Source organism: Xiphophorus hellerii, chromosome 17, assembly GCF_003331165.1.
Source record: "Xiphophorus hellerii strain 12219 chromosome 17, Xiphophorus_hellerii-4.1, whole genome shotgun sequence".
NCBI classification, from domain to species: domain Eukaryota; kingdom Metazoa; phylum Chordata; class Actinopteri; order Cyprinodontiformes; family Poeciliidae; genus Xiphophorus; species Xiphophorus hellerii.
In genome coordinates, this window is record NC_045688.1 from 8,912,169 (window position 1) to 8,929,178 (window position 17,010).

Here is a 17,010-nt window from a genome sequence, read left to right on the forward strand (position 1 = left end):
AACCCTCCAAAGATTCTCCTTTTAACACAATTTATTTTTCAAATATGGCCTAATGAGCAACCTTAAATAGCAACACAAAATTCTCAACCCCTTCTAGCACAGTAGGGGTAACACTGTAGTTTGTTCCTTCAGGTGTAAAAGTCTTTAAAGTTAATTAAAAAACAAGTTATAAACACCAGTACGAAAGTAAATGTTAAACCAAATGTTTTACTGAATAATTTTTTATAAACTTGTTTTAAAAATCTTGAATCATTCTGTCATTTTGTAGCTTCATGTTTTAGTGACTACAAAGATGCTGGTTGTTTATTAAACAGTTTCTTAATTTTAATGAGAGTGATTATTCACTTCATTCAGTAAAGAAACTAAAACTTAATCTCGTCAATATTGTGTTAGTATGAAACACATTTTATACTTTAAATAAATCAACTTTTACTTTCCGTTCTCCTTTGCCGCAGGCCTACTTCCATGTTATTGGTTCTACAGGATCTATGTTGCAGAAATTTATATTAAAGTCAAAAGGCAATTTGAAATAGATCATGCATGGAATAAATTGAAAAATAATCAACAGTCAACTTAGTTGACAGAGACACAATTTTCACCCCAACAAGTAAGTAAGTTTCACTTATAAGAATGTTTCCAACCACATTTATTTACAGACTATGACTAATGAAAAGTAGCACAACCTAAATGGAAAACACTTGTCACCAAAACACTTCCCAAATTTTATTTGCCACATCATTAAACAATACTTTTAAACAATTTTCCCTTTAACACATCGGAGAAGTGTAGACAAGGTTGGCCGACCTTATGCGCTACGCCTTTATTCATCATGCCTGGGCTGAGTTGATACCCCCCCACATGCTTCAGCACAGACACAAATATACACTGCCTGGCCAAAAAAAAAGTCGCCACCAAAAAATGGTCACACTCTCTAATATTTTGTTGGACCGCCTTAAGCTTTGATTACAGCCCGCATTCGCTGTGGCATTGTTTCAATAAGCTTCTGCAGTGTCACAAGATTTATTTCCATCCAGTGTTGCATTAATCTTTCACCAAGATCTTGTATTGATGATGGGAGAGTCTGACCACTGCGCAAAGCCTTCTCCAGCACATCCCAAAGATTCTCAATGGGGTTAAGGTCTGGACTCTGTGGTGGCCAATCCATGTGTGAAAAAGATGTCTCATGCTCCCTGAACCACTCTTTCACAATGTGAGCCCGATGAATCCTGGCATTGTCATCTTGGAATATGCCCGTTCCATTTGGGAAGACAAAATCCATTGATGGAATAACCTGGTCATTCAGTATATTCAGGTAGTCAGCTGACCTCATTCTTTGGGCACACAATGTTGCTGAACCTAGACCTGACCAACTGCAGCAACCCCAGATCATAGCACTGCCCCCACAGGCTTGTACAGTAGGCACTAGGCATGATGGGTGCATCACTTCACCTGCCTCTCTTCTTACCCTGATGCGCCCATCACTCTGGAACAGGGTAAATCTGGACTCATCAGACCACATGACCCTCTTCCATTCCTCCAGAGTCCAATCTTTATGCTCCCTAGCAAACTGCAGCCTTTTTTTCTGGTTAGCCTTACTGATTAGAGGTTTTCTTACGGCTACACAGCTGTTCAATCCCAACCCCTTGAGTTCCCTTCGCATTGTGCGTGTGGAAATGCTTTTGCGTTCACAATTAAACATACTCCTGAGTTCTGCTGTTGTTTTTCTTCGATTTGATTTGACCAAACGTTTAAGTAATCGCCGATCACGATCAATCAGGATTTTTTTCTGACCACATTTCTTCCTGGAAGACGATGGTTCCCCACCATCCTTCCAGTTTTTAATGATGCGTTGGACAGTTCTTAACCCAATTCTAGTAGTTTCTGCAATCTCCTTAGATGTCTTCTCTGCTTGATGCATGCCAATGATTTGACCCTTCTAAAACAGACTAACGTCTTTTCCACGACCACAGGATGTGTCTTTTGCCATGGTTGTTTAAGAAATGAGGAGTTACTCATTGCATCAGCTGGGGTTAAATAACTTGTTGCCAGCTGAAAGATAATCGCCTATGCAGTACTTATCCAATAGGAGGCTTGTACCTATTTGCTTAGTTAAATCCAGGTGGCGACTTTTTTTTTGGCCAGGCAGTGTATCTGTAAAATACCTTCTTCACCAACAGAGCAAAAATAATGTTTATCTCTGTTCTGTCTTTTCTATTTTTCTTGAGGAATTTAATAATGTCTGTAGGAAAAGCTTAAACAAAATGCATATGTGGCTTTTTCAAGAAGAACAAAGGCTCTGACGCTGGGAGATAATTCCTGGCTCATGAAAGAGGAAAATGTGTATTTAAATGAAAACATTTGTAGATTTTTGCTGACATTTACTGAACATTTAACTGAAAACATTAAGGTTCAATCTGATTCTTCTGTGCCTTACTGGGCTATTGTTGGAATGTTTTTCACTGTTCTCACATTTCATTAAGAAGCTGTCAGAGTTTGACGCCAGCTGCAGAAAAAGACCTTAAAATGCCAATCTTTGATGGAGTGAAGGTGAAAACATGACAAGTGTTCACTCTAAACACCAGAAGACACATTCAACTTTTGTCTCCATTTGGAGTGCTAAATGTAATAATAATAAAAAAAGAAATATACCTGTAAGTGTGTCCTTTCCTCATCTAACATTTTCTCAGAGGAAGAAATTTTAAAGCATGAATTATAAAAATCACATACAAAAGACATTTCCATTTTTGCTTAAAGCAAATTAGTTTTTCCTTTTTAAGCAGCTTTTTGACACAAAACGAGCCTTTTGAACAATGTCACTCTGGTATGGAAAGCCATTACCATACATACTACTATGCACGGTCTTAGTTTCAAGTTTGAAGTTAACTGAAGAGGGGGGACATCTCACACAGAAAACAATCTCTTCTGACAAGTGTAGTTCATGCAGCAGCGGTAACGGGTAGATCTAGCCAAGTTGGCAGCCAGACCATTGAGGCAGCAGTGGGTGTTTGTTAGCATAAAGTTTTACATATAAGAAAATATATTTAATCCCTTTTTTAGTTTCTATGCATTTTTTAATTACAGATTGCTTTAATAAATCAAACATAACTCTCTCCAAATATTCCACAATATTTAGCTGCAGCTGCAACTTGTTTTCGTGTGTCTGAGCCAAATGAGAAATATTGTATATCTCTATTCTGACTTCCTTTCATGTCCTTTGACAAACTGCATCCTCTTAACATTTTGACAGTGACATTAATATAATGCAGTTAAATCATTATGAGTACAAATATTATTAATTTAGGAAAGTTGAGACTTTTACCTGCTTCCATTCACTGCCACTGTGTAACACAACCAAAGCACGGCTAATATAAAATATACTGATGAAATGGGAGTGTTTACATAGCAACTGGTTGGAACAAGAGAACGAATTACTTCTAGTTTTACATTTAGGTTTTGTCACAAGCAGGCATTCCACTGATGCAAGTTAGAGAAAATTGATTTTTCAAGCTTCCACTAGACAAACTCGATTGATCCTTAATCTCACAGATCACCATGAATTCTTGTAGAAACTAGTGAATTCGCCATCTATAAACAATTAATGTTTATAACTTGTTTTTTAATTAATTTAAAAGACTTTTACACCTGAAGGAACAATAAACAAATAGCAAAACCTATAAAGTATACGTATTAAGAGCCCACATTTCAAGCATTGTATATATCTCATTACCCTACTTTCATTGCTCACAGTAAAGATAATTACTCTAGCTGTGATTCAGAGGTGTGAATAAGTATTTGTTCAGACGGAAACAAGAAATGTGATGAAAAAACAGCTGCTCCTGTAAGAAATGTCACATGATTGATTGTTTAAATCTGTTCTACATCAGAACCGAGAGGCGATAATTAAAAATTCAGATGAGGCTTGTTAAAAAGAACTGAATTTGGAGAGTCACCACTTTATCTGCTCCAGGTTGAGAGTAAGACAGACAGACCTGGCGCCACTTTAAAAGCAGGTAATCCTGAGTTATGTTCCATATGTTGGATCTTTTTTCTTTTTCCTGCTGTAGGACTTGCATAGCAGAGTAGGGGTAAGGCTGGTTAAGCAGGACCACATGACTGCAGAAGGATATCACAACATATGAAAGAACACGGATAAGAATTATTTTTCCATGCTCGTAGACATGACTTGGACTTTCTGTTATAAACAAGAAAAATTATGGCTTGTTTTGTTTGGAATAAATGCTCTGAGACCTGGAGAGACATTTAGGAGTCAGATGCAGCTCTGTAAAAAATCTGAACTGAGAATCTTTTGAAGGCTTTTCTTCCTCCAGATATCTTCATTCCAGCAAGCAGGTGAAAACTGTATATCATAACACTGCTGCCACGGCAATCACTCATCTCGTCATGATACAAGGAGTTCGACAGGCACAACTATTTTTTTAACCTGCTCTTACTTCACATGTCAGTTTGATAGCTGTGTAGGGAAACCACAGTAAAAATGTATCCCTGCTGCTTATGGAGCAAGCTGTCAGAATAAAAAAATATGTTTTAAAAATCAGTGACAGCTATATATGAATGGGTATGAAAGATCCTGCACGTCCACATCTGGTTTCTGTAGGCACATACATAAAGGTGTAAAAGGAAGCTTAGAAAGAATATTCTGTTTCAAGTGACAATAACACAATTTGGGCACCAATGCATAACAATGGACAATAAAAACTAAAGCAGTGAAAGAAAAGACCTAGCAAACTGGCCAGAAATTTAAGTGACGTAATAAAGATGGTCTGGCTTTAATTCATTAGTTTAGGAAAAATAACAGCACTTGTGACACCAAATATGTAATTCTGACAGCTTTCAGACAGATGCACTTCCAAATACCTAATTAACAAGTCTTTGAAATGTTTTGTAGAGCGAAGTAGAGAAGAAGCTGAATTTTTTTCTTCACATAGCCAGTTTATATTGGATTAATTAAATTGAGATCTGTCAATGTTTGCTGACAACCTACTTAAAAAAAATACTTTCATGATCTGACTGCAGACCATGAAAAAGTAATCCAACACATCTGTGCATGAAGTATGTGGTGTCCCAATCCCTAGACTTTTGGATCTTCATTCCAGGAAGCAAAGATTTCTTTTTACTTTTTGTAATACTTCCAGAGAGCCTGCTTTTGGTGGGTGAGGAGTCTTCGTGAAGAGTAGGAGTTCTTACACCTTCTTCTTTTTTTTAAAGAAGGGAACAACTCCAGAGGCTCTTTTTTGGTTCATTAAAGTTTTTTCTTGTTTTTAAAAGGTCCATTATGATTTTGTGCATTCACACCAAACGCGTTTTGAGCATTTGACATGTCAAGAGTGTCCAATGCATTCTACAAATAAGCCGGCAGCGGAAAAAAATAGCTAGAGCGATTTTGAAGCGTCTAATGCGCCGTTGACGTGCCTCCACGTAGACTTTGAATGTAAACCAGATGTGTGAAATGGTAGATGTAGAGCAAAATGTTAAGCGTCTGCATTCAAAGTGCATATGTGTCGAACTTGAAGCGTCAGACTCGTTTTTGATGAGTGTAATGTGTTTGGTGTGAATACACCATAAGGTTTTATACGTTTAAGATTTTTTGTTAAACTGGAGGACTAATGTCTTCTCTTCTAGATCAGATGCGTGGCAATGCTGAACTCCTCGCTGTTTGTTTACAAATTACTAAATAGCCAAATTTCTTACTTTTGATTATTGGTTTATTTTTTAATCAAAGCCACAACTCAGCAGGTGCTGTCACAATTTTCCTGTTAGCATGGTATTCATGTACACATTTCATACACAAGCCTCTGCTTGGTATAAACAGCCTCAGACAGTTTCTGCCCAAAACAAAATAAGCCCACTGATGCACAACAGCCAATCCATCTGGAACGTGACTACGTCCAGATCCATGCAGAGTTGTCGCACAGCGGAAGATTCTTCTTTAAAAAAAAAAAAGAAAAAAGGCTATTTTCATGTCAGTCAGAAATAAAAGAAAATACTTGTTTGTCATTGTGACACAGCGTGATGCATTTCAACCCCCCTCTGAGCTCAGCCTCTTATTGGAAATCACTGTGTTCATTTGGAGCTGGTGTGAAATTAGATTGCATTTTGTAGAACATAAACTGCTCTAAAACATGACTTAAATTACAAGTATTTCATTTCCCGCTAATTCACTTATGTTTTCATTTTGCAGACCACTTATCAAAATTAATATACGGAAGTGCATTATGTCTCTGCATGGATTCCATTTGAATAAAATAATCACACTGCTGGTTGGAAAGGCAACAAAAGAAACAACAGATATCATAAGAAGCCGAGATGAAAACAGGTTCCCAAATACAGTCTGTTGCTCAGTTGGGGTTTTTTTCCCCCAAATACCTGGTTTTACAATATGCCACCACCAAAACTTAAAGATTTAAACCATTTTACATGGCATTTTATGGCTCTTCATTGCTCTTTCAACTGGAGTTCCCAGGGATGATGAAATGCTGAGACACCTTTGTGTTTTGAATCACGGCTTTCTCTTCACACAAACTCAGCTGAGCTCTGCCAGTGTCTTCCTGTGCAACAGTGCCTCTGTTTGGCAGCACAGAAGTAACAATCTGCGCAACGCACAGGCTGAGAATAGACAAGACATTCCTCCTCTGCGTCTGAACCTCTTACCAGTAGGTTGCCGGTGTCCGGGTCAGCTGTCATAGACTCATTCTGGAAAGTGTTTGCCTGAACCAGCTCCTCTTCCTCACGTCTGCCTTTTTCTCCTGCATCGTCATCATCCAGCTCATCCAGGCTCTGATAGAGAAAAAGAATATAAAGAAAGAAATAATGTTTAGGCAGAAGTTAGGAAGAGACAAAGAAAACACAAAACACATTAGAGTAGAAATATTTTTTTTTCTGCAACCATTTTTTGATCACCTTTACTGCACAAGTATGTTTTATACAGGTAAACAGATGGTAAGTCCATCATAATCTTGCTTGCTGTTGTCTTTATAACATCTTCCAGCTGAAAACATACAGACAGAAGTTATATTGTTTTAAAATCTGCATATTTAAACTCGTATTCATGTTTTATGCACTACTGCTTCCCCACTCCATCAGTGAAACTGATAGGCTGTGGTAATGATTCCTAACTAAGATTTTAAATTATTTTGAGACAGAAGAATAGCTGCCTCAGATCATGTCAGTTCGTTAAAACTTTAGCACAAGAAAAAGCAGCAGGAATTTTGGGTACGTAGATCATCTTGTTCTATTGAGGTTTAATCTCAGGTTTGAAAGTGCACTATGTCATTGTATGTATTCCAGGAGAGGAAGTGACTGTCTTCTCCTGTTTGCCTATTTATATAGAAAGTAAGCCTTTCTTATTGTTTGTACTTTATCCATCTGTACAAACGTCAGTTCAAACAGGCAAGTTTATGGCTAAATAACACTAGTCTTGCACTTTAGCTTCTTTTAACCTAGCTTCTCTTTTAAATCCTGACTAAAACATGCTAAAACTCACTTGTAGGAATCAGCAGCTAATTATACACCAACATAAGATCAACTGGTGAAGCATCAGGAAAATAACCAGCCTGCTTGGGGGACTTTTACCTCCTGGAGGCAGGCTCAGGGGATTTTTTAAAAGAGGAATCCGTTTTAAAAACAATAAACAGCTTGCACAAACATGCAAAGAACAAACATCCTTTTGAAAGAAAACAAAGGCATTTAGCTGAAAATATTCAGGCAGAGATCTCAGATAGTGCCTGGGAAACTCTCCAAATTCACTCCTGGTAATATGGATTATTTTCTCCATCTAGAAATCTGTGCAAGATATCTGTTTCTAATTCCATCCCTTCTGAGTCGACACAGACACAAAGTTGGAGTGTCCAGAGAGAGAAGTGATGGATAAAGGCATTCCACAAACAGATTTACATAAGGATGGATTGTGACAATAGGTTGAGATTGAGGCCACAGTCTTGGAGGGTCATGATTTAAACCAGCCTTTCCTTTTTCACGCTGCAGAGTGAACAAAAGATGCCAGCTCAACAGACCCTTCAGTGGTAAAAATAGCCTTACAAGGTTAACAAGGAATGCAGCCATTTGCAGGGCCTTTCCTGTCAAAGCGTTTATCAGTTCTCCTTAGGGAAAATGCCAGCTCTTTTCCTCTTTAGCTGGTTTTATGCTTGCACTGTAGCTTTGCAATGTTCCTCAGAGAATCTGAGGAACCATGAAGGATGGCATGCGGGAAACCAGCAGTTTTGCCTGCGCAGAAAACTTTCCATCAAGGCACCAAGTAAAGTCTCTGAAAAATAGGGCTGGAAAAAAATGTACAAACATGGCAACAAATCTTTACTCCCCTTTTTCTCATATGGTGTTTTCCACTCTCTCATTACCTTGGATACCATCAAATACATGTGGTAATGATATAATCCTAAAAGAACAGCCATCAAGCAGTCTCATCGATCATTCTTGGCATGTTAAGAACACCCAATGGTTTCCAAACCAAAATCTTTGAATCCTGTTTTCCCAGTCATGTCCCATGAACGGGTTCTGTTAACTGAAAAGGAAAAATCTCTGTTTCACTTTGTATTAAATAGTTTGGTTATTCCAAGTGGCCATCTCTATTGCTAAATCAGAATGTGCCTAACTGTGATCAGACTTTGCAATAAGTATTTGTTCATGTACTGCATGTTTTCCCCAATGAACATTTCTACAAAAGGAAATGTAAAGAGTCCCTTAAAAACACTATTAAGATCTGACCAACTTTTTCCTAACTTCTATGCATGTATGGTTATCAATTGTTTCAATGAAGGAATTAGTCCAGAAACAGTATCATCAAAACCAAACCAGACAGGCCTGAGATACAGCTGTGGGGAGGTTCAAAGTGAAAACACTTGCAGGACACTGTCTGCTATTTTTTTATTATTATAAGGATGGGTGCCTTTAATGGTTCTGAAATAAAATGCCACCAATATGTGGGAAACACGAATTTTTGGGGCTACCAAAAATAATTACATTAAACAGAAGTCTGCTTGTGTCAACACAAAGTGAACTTCTCAGTGACCAACCACTCTGCTATGCACAATCTTCCCTGAAATGTTGAATTGGGGACCTCAACGTTTGTTTTGGATAGAAAGGCAGCTCTCTTTTTTTCACCCTGTAGTATTCCAAATTGCTTTGCATTTCCATCTATTCCAAATAAAGGGAAGAGAAATCTGTGTATGCATCCATATAAGGGAATCTTCTACTCATGAGTTCATCATAATATGTGCATTTTTCTGGTCACTTTTTCATCCTTGGCGGCTGAAATAAGCAGTCTGGGTGCTGAGGGATGATTGTGCAATGCTCTGACTTTGAAAAATTAAATGTTTTAAAACCAAAAGTCAAGCTAATGTTAGATGTTACACACAATGATCTGACAGTTTTTGTCTATTATTTACACATTCTGCACTAACTTCAAGTTTTACTGAAACAAACCAACATCTGATTTATATTTGAAATTCTGCAGAATGATCTTTTAATGAGCTGAATGTTTGCATACTCAGTGAAACAGCTTAGACACAGTTTTTTCCACAAAAATGGTCAATCAAACTTCTGACTTAATTTAATTTTGTGAAGTTGGGTTCATGGAGTCCAGCTGTGGCTAATTAAATAAATTGAAAGCACTTCCAATCAAAACACTGTAGTTTACAAATTCCTGCAATGATGAATTGTGTAATAAATGACTACAAGATATGTTGAAGGTCTGATAAATGTATGTCTATAGTCTTACCACTGATAATTCCAGAAATGTTGCATTGAAACTTGTTTCCTGTTTACAAAAGCATAGTGTGAGGGCATTGAAGGAGTTTACATTAGCAGAACAAGGAAAACAGTTACCCCGCTTTGCTACAATCTCCATACCCACTTCAGTCGCTCTGCACATGAAATATTAAAGAAGCTACATCTGGAGCAGAACTTCACGGTCTGCTGGAATGTCTGTTGTGGTTGGAAACTCTTTGGGGAGGAAAATGATCAGTCCCCCCCCCGACAGTTCATCTGTGGCTGGCTGCAAAAATACATCAGACTTTTTCTACAGGACAGGAGGCTTTACCTTTGTGCTCTGGGATTTCAGTTAAAAATGACTGCATGACGGCAAAGGATGCAACTGGTGATTGGCTGCCAAAAACTGAGCCTTTTCTTTCAAACTCGTACGACTCAAGCACATACACTTTATACTAAACAAACAAGGAGGGAAAATAACCTCTTGCTCAATACCTTGAGGTCTTTTGATTTGCATATGAATATATAATAAAAATGTAAATTCCATGTAGTCCTAAAAACAATTATTTAATATGCCAAAGGTTTTTGGGCAGGGGTTAAATCTTCACAAAAAAGTCATTTGTGGCAATTGTTGTTGCATTTTTGCAAACACAAGAAATTACATTCTTCAGGATGAATAAAAAATAATTTTGGAATATGGAGAAACCTCTACTGACTGCAAATTCATAGATTATTTGCATGGATGTCAAGAGGGATTTTTGATCTCATTAACATGATTTCATTGGAAAAGTGACCTCCTGTTTCAATAGTCGCCAAGGATTTCATATGTGCAGGTTTTTCACTGTGCCAGTGTCTTGTCCACTTTATCTCAAAATTAATCTCTAAACAAGCAGTGGGCATCTTCAGTGGAAGTATGCTCATGCAGAGGATTTAATGACTGGTGTGCATTAATCACCCGTCACTCACTACAGCACAGAGACTTCATTAGGATGATCCATTAGGAAAGAGATAAACTCACAAGCTGATTAATCACGACTGCCAGCTTGGTCAGGTAACAACACAGATCAAAGTGAGGGCAAAACCCCTCAGAGTTGATAGATGAATTTTAAGACGCTGATGCTACCAAGGTTAGTGTCACAGGTATTTCAAATCTTAATTTATCAGATAAGAAATGTGTGCTTGATGGCTTCATGTAAATACAACATATACAGTTGAAATCAGAACAAAACCCCAAAGATTTTTAAAGCTTATTCGTTAAACATTTTCAGAGAGCAGTTTGCGGCTTTTGAAGACTTATTTATGAGTTCAGTTGCGCAATCATTTGGGCGGCAGAACATGAAGATAACATGTGGCATGCAGTGTTTTTAATTGCTGTTGCAAATCCAATTTGACTAGCAATAAATTAAATATTTCACTAAATAGTGGTATGACTTTCTGCTTTAGGTCTGTTGAAAGACTTCAGACAGTGAGCAGTATACCGAGACAAGAAAAACGTTAAATTCTTTATTTGCATTCAACATAATTTCAAACTGAAAACAACTGCTGCTTGGACAACCTTTTTATCTACACTAGACTAAGACTCACCAATAACACTTGTGAAGCATCAAGTGTATAACTTAAGTTTTGTTTCTCTTCACAGTGGAAGCTGGTAGGGGTTCTCTGCCATTTTCTTTAACGGTTTTCTCCTGTTTTTTGGTTAGTCAGGGAGTTCAGGTATTGTACTTTCTTTTTCAGTTCTCTTCTAGAAAGTGTTTCTATTTTACAATTAAGAGTGGGATGTTATGTTTGTTGTTTTGGCCTTGGAAACCCTGAAGTTTAAAGCTTCCCTGTGTTTGTCTACTGTGAGTGACATTTTACTTAAACTGTAAATTAAACCATATTTTTGGTACTGACACCAACTGTTTAGGTTGCCTTCTTTTTGTGTTACACCCAGTGCCAGACCTGACCCTTATTGGTTTTGTGGGGGGTTGTAAAAAGAGGTGATAGAGGATTAATCTATGTACTTTCATAGCTTACAGGCCACCAAATAATATCAGTAATAAAAGTTCTTTGTGAGGTAGTTTGCTTGGAATATTGAGATGACAGTAGATTTGTGATTTACTGCAGACCTAAATATCTTATTGACCTGCAAAATTCATGCACTGGAATGTTAGACACCAATGAAAACATTCCAGCAGAAATAGTGCACACACTGATGCTGCATTGACAATACATTCGTGACGCATTATGTAGGACATGCTGTACCATTATTTGGGTGTACCAGTACACTTTACTAACATAAGTCATGTCACAGTTATTCAAAATTAATATTGTTGCTTTTAAAGCTTTTTGATAGTATCTTTAGTAAGGTTAAAGCAGAGTGGAGCCTTTGATAATTCTATGAGGATCCTTAATTTGCTACAGCAATGATGTAAATATTCCATTCAATCCAAAATGATTTGAGCTTCGTCATCTCAGCTTTTTGGTCCTGCTTTGCATCCATGAAACCTCCGTTTCATTTCCTTCCCTTTGCAGTTGTAACTCGGGCATTATTTGATGGGATGCCAATTAGCTCCCGGTTGTTAAAAAACAAAGAACAAAAAACTTGTTGCCATGGTTACACATGAAAACGGTCAGAAAGCAAAAAACGTGTGAGCAGAAATCCTTCCAGCTGCACTAAATCTAAAACCAGTGGGAATAATTGCAATGCCTCAGCCACAAAACAGCATAACAGAGGTACTCAGATCTAGAACATCATGCCCATTAACCCTAAATGTTAAAGTTAGTTAATGCCATATGTCAACACATCTCTAGTAGACTTAAAGAGGAATTTTTGTCATTTTTCATCCACATCCCTGTAATATCTTTTGAGATAAGAAATATTTAAGTGCAGCTTTAGATCAATGAGGCAAAGGGTCTTTAAAAAGAAATCAAAACAGAAAAATTAAGTGGCTAGAACTCATCTGTTCTCAATTCATCTCTACTTTCAAGAAGTTTCTTTAAATTTAGTTTTCGGAGCAAATCTCTGCATGACCTCTATCTAACCAGTAAAATATTCAGGGATCAGAATCCCTTTCAAGTTCATTCTGAAAAGGATTACATAATTTCAGTACACACTTCGAGCACTGAGAAAAATAAAAATAAAAGCTAAAACCTGTATCTGCCTGCTATATATATTTACTCTTGCATCATTCAGAGTATAAAACAGCTGGTTTCAGAATGACTTGAAGTCAGATTTACACATATGGATTTTCTGTGATGGTGTTTTTTGGGGACTGAGTTAAGTCAAACATGGTGCAAAACATTCAAAGGATCAAAGTCTGTTTTGGCTTCAAGGGCTGGACAGCTTTCTTCAAAAATTACTGTAACATAAGACAAAATTCTAACACAGTTTGACTTTGAACTTGAAAATTGTGACCCTATCTTTGACCCCAACTTAGGCAGTGGTAATTTAATCAACACTGAACCAAACCATGAGAAGAGTCAGTGGGACTCTTCTCATGGGGGGGGGTCACAGCAAACGGCTTTAAGCAAATAAGCAAGAAGTCTCTGGTTGTGATTGTTGACCCGGTGAGCAGCAGCATCAGCAGCATTCCTCTGGATGTGTCAGAGTGAACCGAAGGCCTGAGGGCAGACCAGCTGGGCTCAACAGAGCTGGGCAGAGATCTTCGACTGTCTGCATGAGCTTTAATGCCTCTGTGGGAAAACGTTCTCTGTATGCTTAGACGTTTGCCAAACTTCTTCTGGTGGTCTAATAACCTCAGTGATGGCTTGGAGCGTCAGCTGGGTTGTAAGGAGCCTCAGTGTGTAGTTAATATGTCTCTGTCTCTATCTATTCATCTATTAGTAGGTTAGTATTTGCAGCTTCTCTTGTTACCCTGAATAAATGGGAGTTAACAATCCCAATTGTTAACTCCCACAGACAACCACATGGCCCTCCATCGACCCCTCTGCTTCGTTATGCGGAACTCGGCAAGAACTTTTACAGCAAAGAGGTTCAAAAGCACAAACCTCCTGCAAAGTTGTCAGTTTCTACATGAATGTTTCACAAATAGGAATCTTCAGACTTCCTCGTCTGGTGAGAAGCACCCAGAGCTGACCAAAGTTGTTCTTGTGGTTTCCACATGGCTGCTGTAGTTGTGGTGTGATTTAAGAGTATGAAATCCTATACTGTGGCAGCGAAGGATTTCCCCCAGCTGTAAAACATCTATTCCTCGTGGTTTACAACAAAGAGACGTGTATAAAACTAGCAAAGAACCTCAAATAACCCTCATCTTGGCTTTCAGCATGCTGACTACAGTCCTGACTGTCAAATCTGAAATCCAGAAGAACTATAAAACTATTAAATTATTTTGTGTGTAACAGTTTTCAATTAGCACAGTTAGCACTGTGTTATTGAAACCAAAGTGTGTTTATCATGTTAAAGTAATTTTCTATGGCTTACTACTACTGAGACTTCAATAAATACTGGAAAAGATTTCTTTATTTTGGTTTGATGAGGGTCATAATTTGTCATCTTTTGTCAAAAGTACTGACCCAAACTGGAATGACGGCCAAAATAATGGAAATTGGGTAAAAAACGTTTCAGAAATAAATGCATAATTCTGTAATATTTAAGCCTTCCTACAACTATTTATCAATAACTACAGTAATAACGGGTTTGTTTATGAATCAAAATTGAAAGTGGGTTGGTATTAAAAGTCATTATAAACTGGTGAAGAGTTAAAATAACCTTTAGCCTATTAATCCACAAATTCACCTTTTATTAATTCTACATGTTTGGTCATCATCTGAACATTAAATAATTAGTGGTTCATAGAAATTGGCCGTTTTACCAAAAGTCTACAACTATGGCAGGAGAAACAAAAATTCCAGGAAGGCTAAACAAACTCCATTTACTCAACTGCAGAACCACACGCACACCAGATTTCTTGTGTTACGAACTGTTTACTGCAGGTATAAACATCATTATCTCAGGAAATGGAAAGCAAGTGTGCCCTTCTGTATAGTTGTCTTTCTCTTGGGTATTTGCACGAGCCTCTGACACAAAACAATGCTGGCCTGCATTGGCATGGAAAGAAGACATCATAACACCATAAAAGCCTTACAAGGCAAACAAGAATTTTACTTTTAAAAACTGCAAAGCAATTTTCCTCAACTTTAAATCTATTTAACATTGTTTTAACAGCGGTTCTACATTCTATAATCAAACTCAGTAAACTTTTACGCTTATTTATAAACTCTTAATACAAGTAAATTACCATAAAATTATGACAAAAAAACACAAACAAAACTGTACATCTATTTGTCAAACTGTTTGTCCTTTGACAGATAGCCAGATGGATATATGGGCCGATGGATAATAGATTGCTAGACATACATTTTAGAGAAGGTAACAATTTGGAAGTAAACACAAATTTAACATAACCAGTTTTATTTTCCATTCTTATCAGATCTGGAAATCACCTTAAGCTCCAGACTGAGTAGGAATCTTGTTGTGGTTATTTTTTCAAACGAGTCATGAAAATTATCATGTGTACTTTATCAAAGTACAATTAATGTATTGACGATTGATTAGAATCCATCTTATTTTTAATTCTGATTGGTTTTGACAAAACTTAAAACAATGAAGTGAAATTTGTTAATTGGAGCTACTGTACATTTAGCTCCTCGTCTATATATCTAAAAACTTTAGTAATTTCTCATGAAGAAAATGTAACTCGTAAAACTAGTATATTTTCAGTTGTAGCAAGGAGCTGCAAGTAAAAATACAATAAATTAATCATTGGAAGGACTCATACGTTGTAGTTTTCTTCATAAAAATCAAAATCAATAAACTGTCTCCTTGATAAATGTTCATTCATCCTGACGAGGCCTTATATAAAAGGGATCACTTAAATACATGGGATTACGCCACAATTTATCTTACTCATGTGAGCCAAGAGTTTTTCCTTCTGCATGTCCTAACCACAGACCAAACCAACTGTAGCCCAAGAGAGACTGGTTTTGTAGGCTGCTAGAGCATTTACGCCAGTAATCCAGTTTCTGCAAACCAGCAATAATAACAGGCTGCTTTCCGTGTGCTGGCCTGAGAAAGCAGAACGGAAGTGGTCCTGCTTTTTGTCCAATTCCTAATCTCATTTTTGCCCATGTGCTGGCATCTGAACTTCTTCCTTCCTGAACTGTTATTTTCTAAACACTGTGCACCAAGTATAAATGCATATTTTCTCCCTAAGCTGCAGGATAATGATTATGGCAGTAGCATTATTTTTACAGTGCAAGCAATTTTGGTGGAGTTTATAATAAGCCTCCCTAGGCCCCTCCTGTTTTAATATTTCACACCCTCACAAGAGTCCTTGGACAAAACAAGGCAATAATAATTCAGGATCTTGTTGCTCTGCAAGTTCAACATTTGACATTTACAGTCTGCTCCTTTCAAATCATGACTTTGTCTTGGAAAATAAACTTGCAGGAACAAATCAAGAGCTAAAAATTTGTAAAGATGTTTTTTGCTTCATGGGACAACTATCTTAATATTCAATATTCAGAAGAGTACTTTGAATCCAAGGTTTTGCTTAGTACGTTTTCAAAATCAGAGGAGATTGTGCACCTGACATCCAGCATGTTCACCTTGTGACAACCACGTGTATTTCTCATTCCTATCAGCTGCTTTAGTTGGGTACCTTATCAGAACGCTGCACAGAAACCCCTGACCTAAAGCTGTGTTCATAGGCCTCAACCTTTCCACAGACTTCCTCCTTGGAATGTTTTAAATCTCGTCACCAGTACAGAACCCGCACCTGCAACTCAACACAAAACACCTGGTTCTTGTACTTTACCATCTAAGCTCCCTAAGAGGTCCTCTTTAAAAGATGGTAAAAAATAAAAAAAAGCCACATGGAAACATAGAATACCACAGAGATAAATCTAAACCACCACTGGGAAGTTCTGTCACATTAGGAGCAGAAATCCATCGACACCCTCCAAAGTGCCAAGCAAACCTAATACTACTGTAAACTTTTCACATTTCATCAGGTTACAACCACAAACAATGTATTTCATTGGAACTTTATTTGATAGATCAGGAAAAAGTAAAACGTAATTGTCATGTAGGAAAAAAAATTGCTGTCCTCGCCAAGGGTTTTTGAAACCTTTAACACGTTTGCCTTGTTTTCATCTTCATCCATCTTACCATGGACTCCTATTAGCCTTCTTGTTCCTGCTGAAAAATGTCCTAAAGTATCATGATGTTACCTTGTTTCATTGTTGGGAGAAGTTGTCACAATAGGG

At 37.4% G+C, this 17,010-nt stretch overlaps 1 protein-coding gene across 1 annotated transcript in view; it reads right to left on the reverse strand.

Annotated features, from left to right (window-relative positions):
- Positions 1-17,010, reverse strand: part of pawr (PRKC, apoptosis, WT1, regulator) — a 62,917-nt gene that overhangs the window by 12,745 nt on the left and 33,162 nt on the right. Inside the window, exon 3 of the mRNA XM_032589464.1 lies at positions 6,670-6,795. Within this exon, the coding sequence (XP_032445355.1) occupies positions 6,670-6,795 (126 nt within the window). The remainder of the gene's footprint in view (positions 1-6,669; positions 6,796-17,010) is intronic.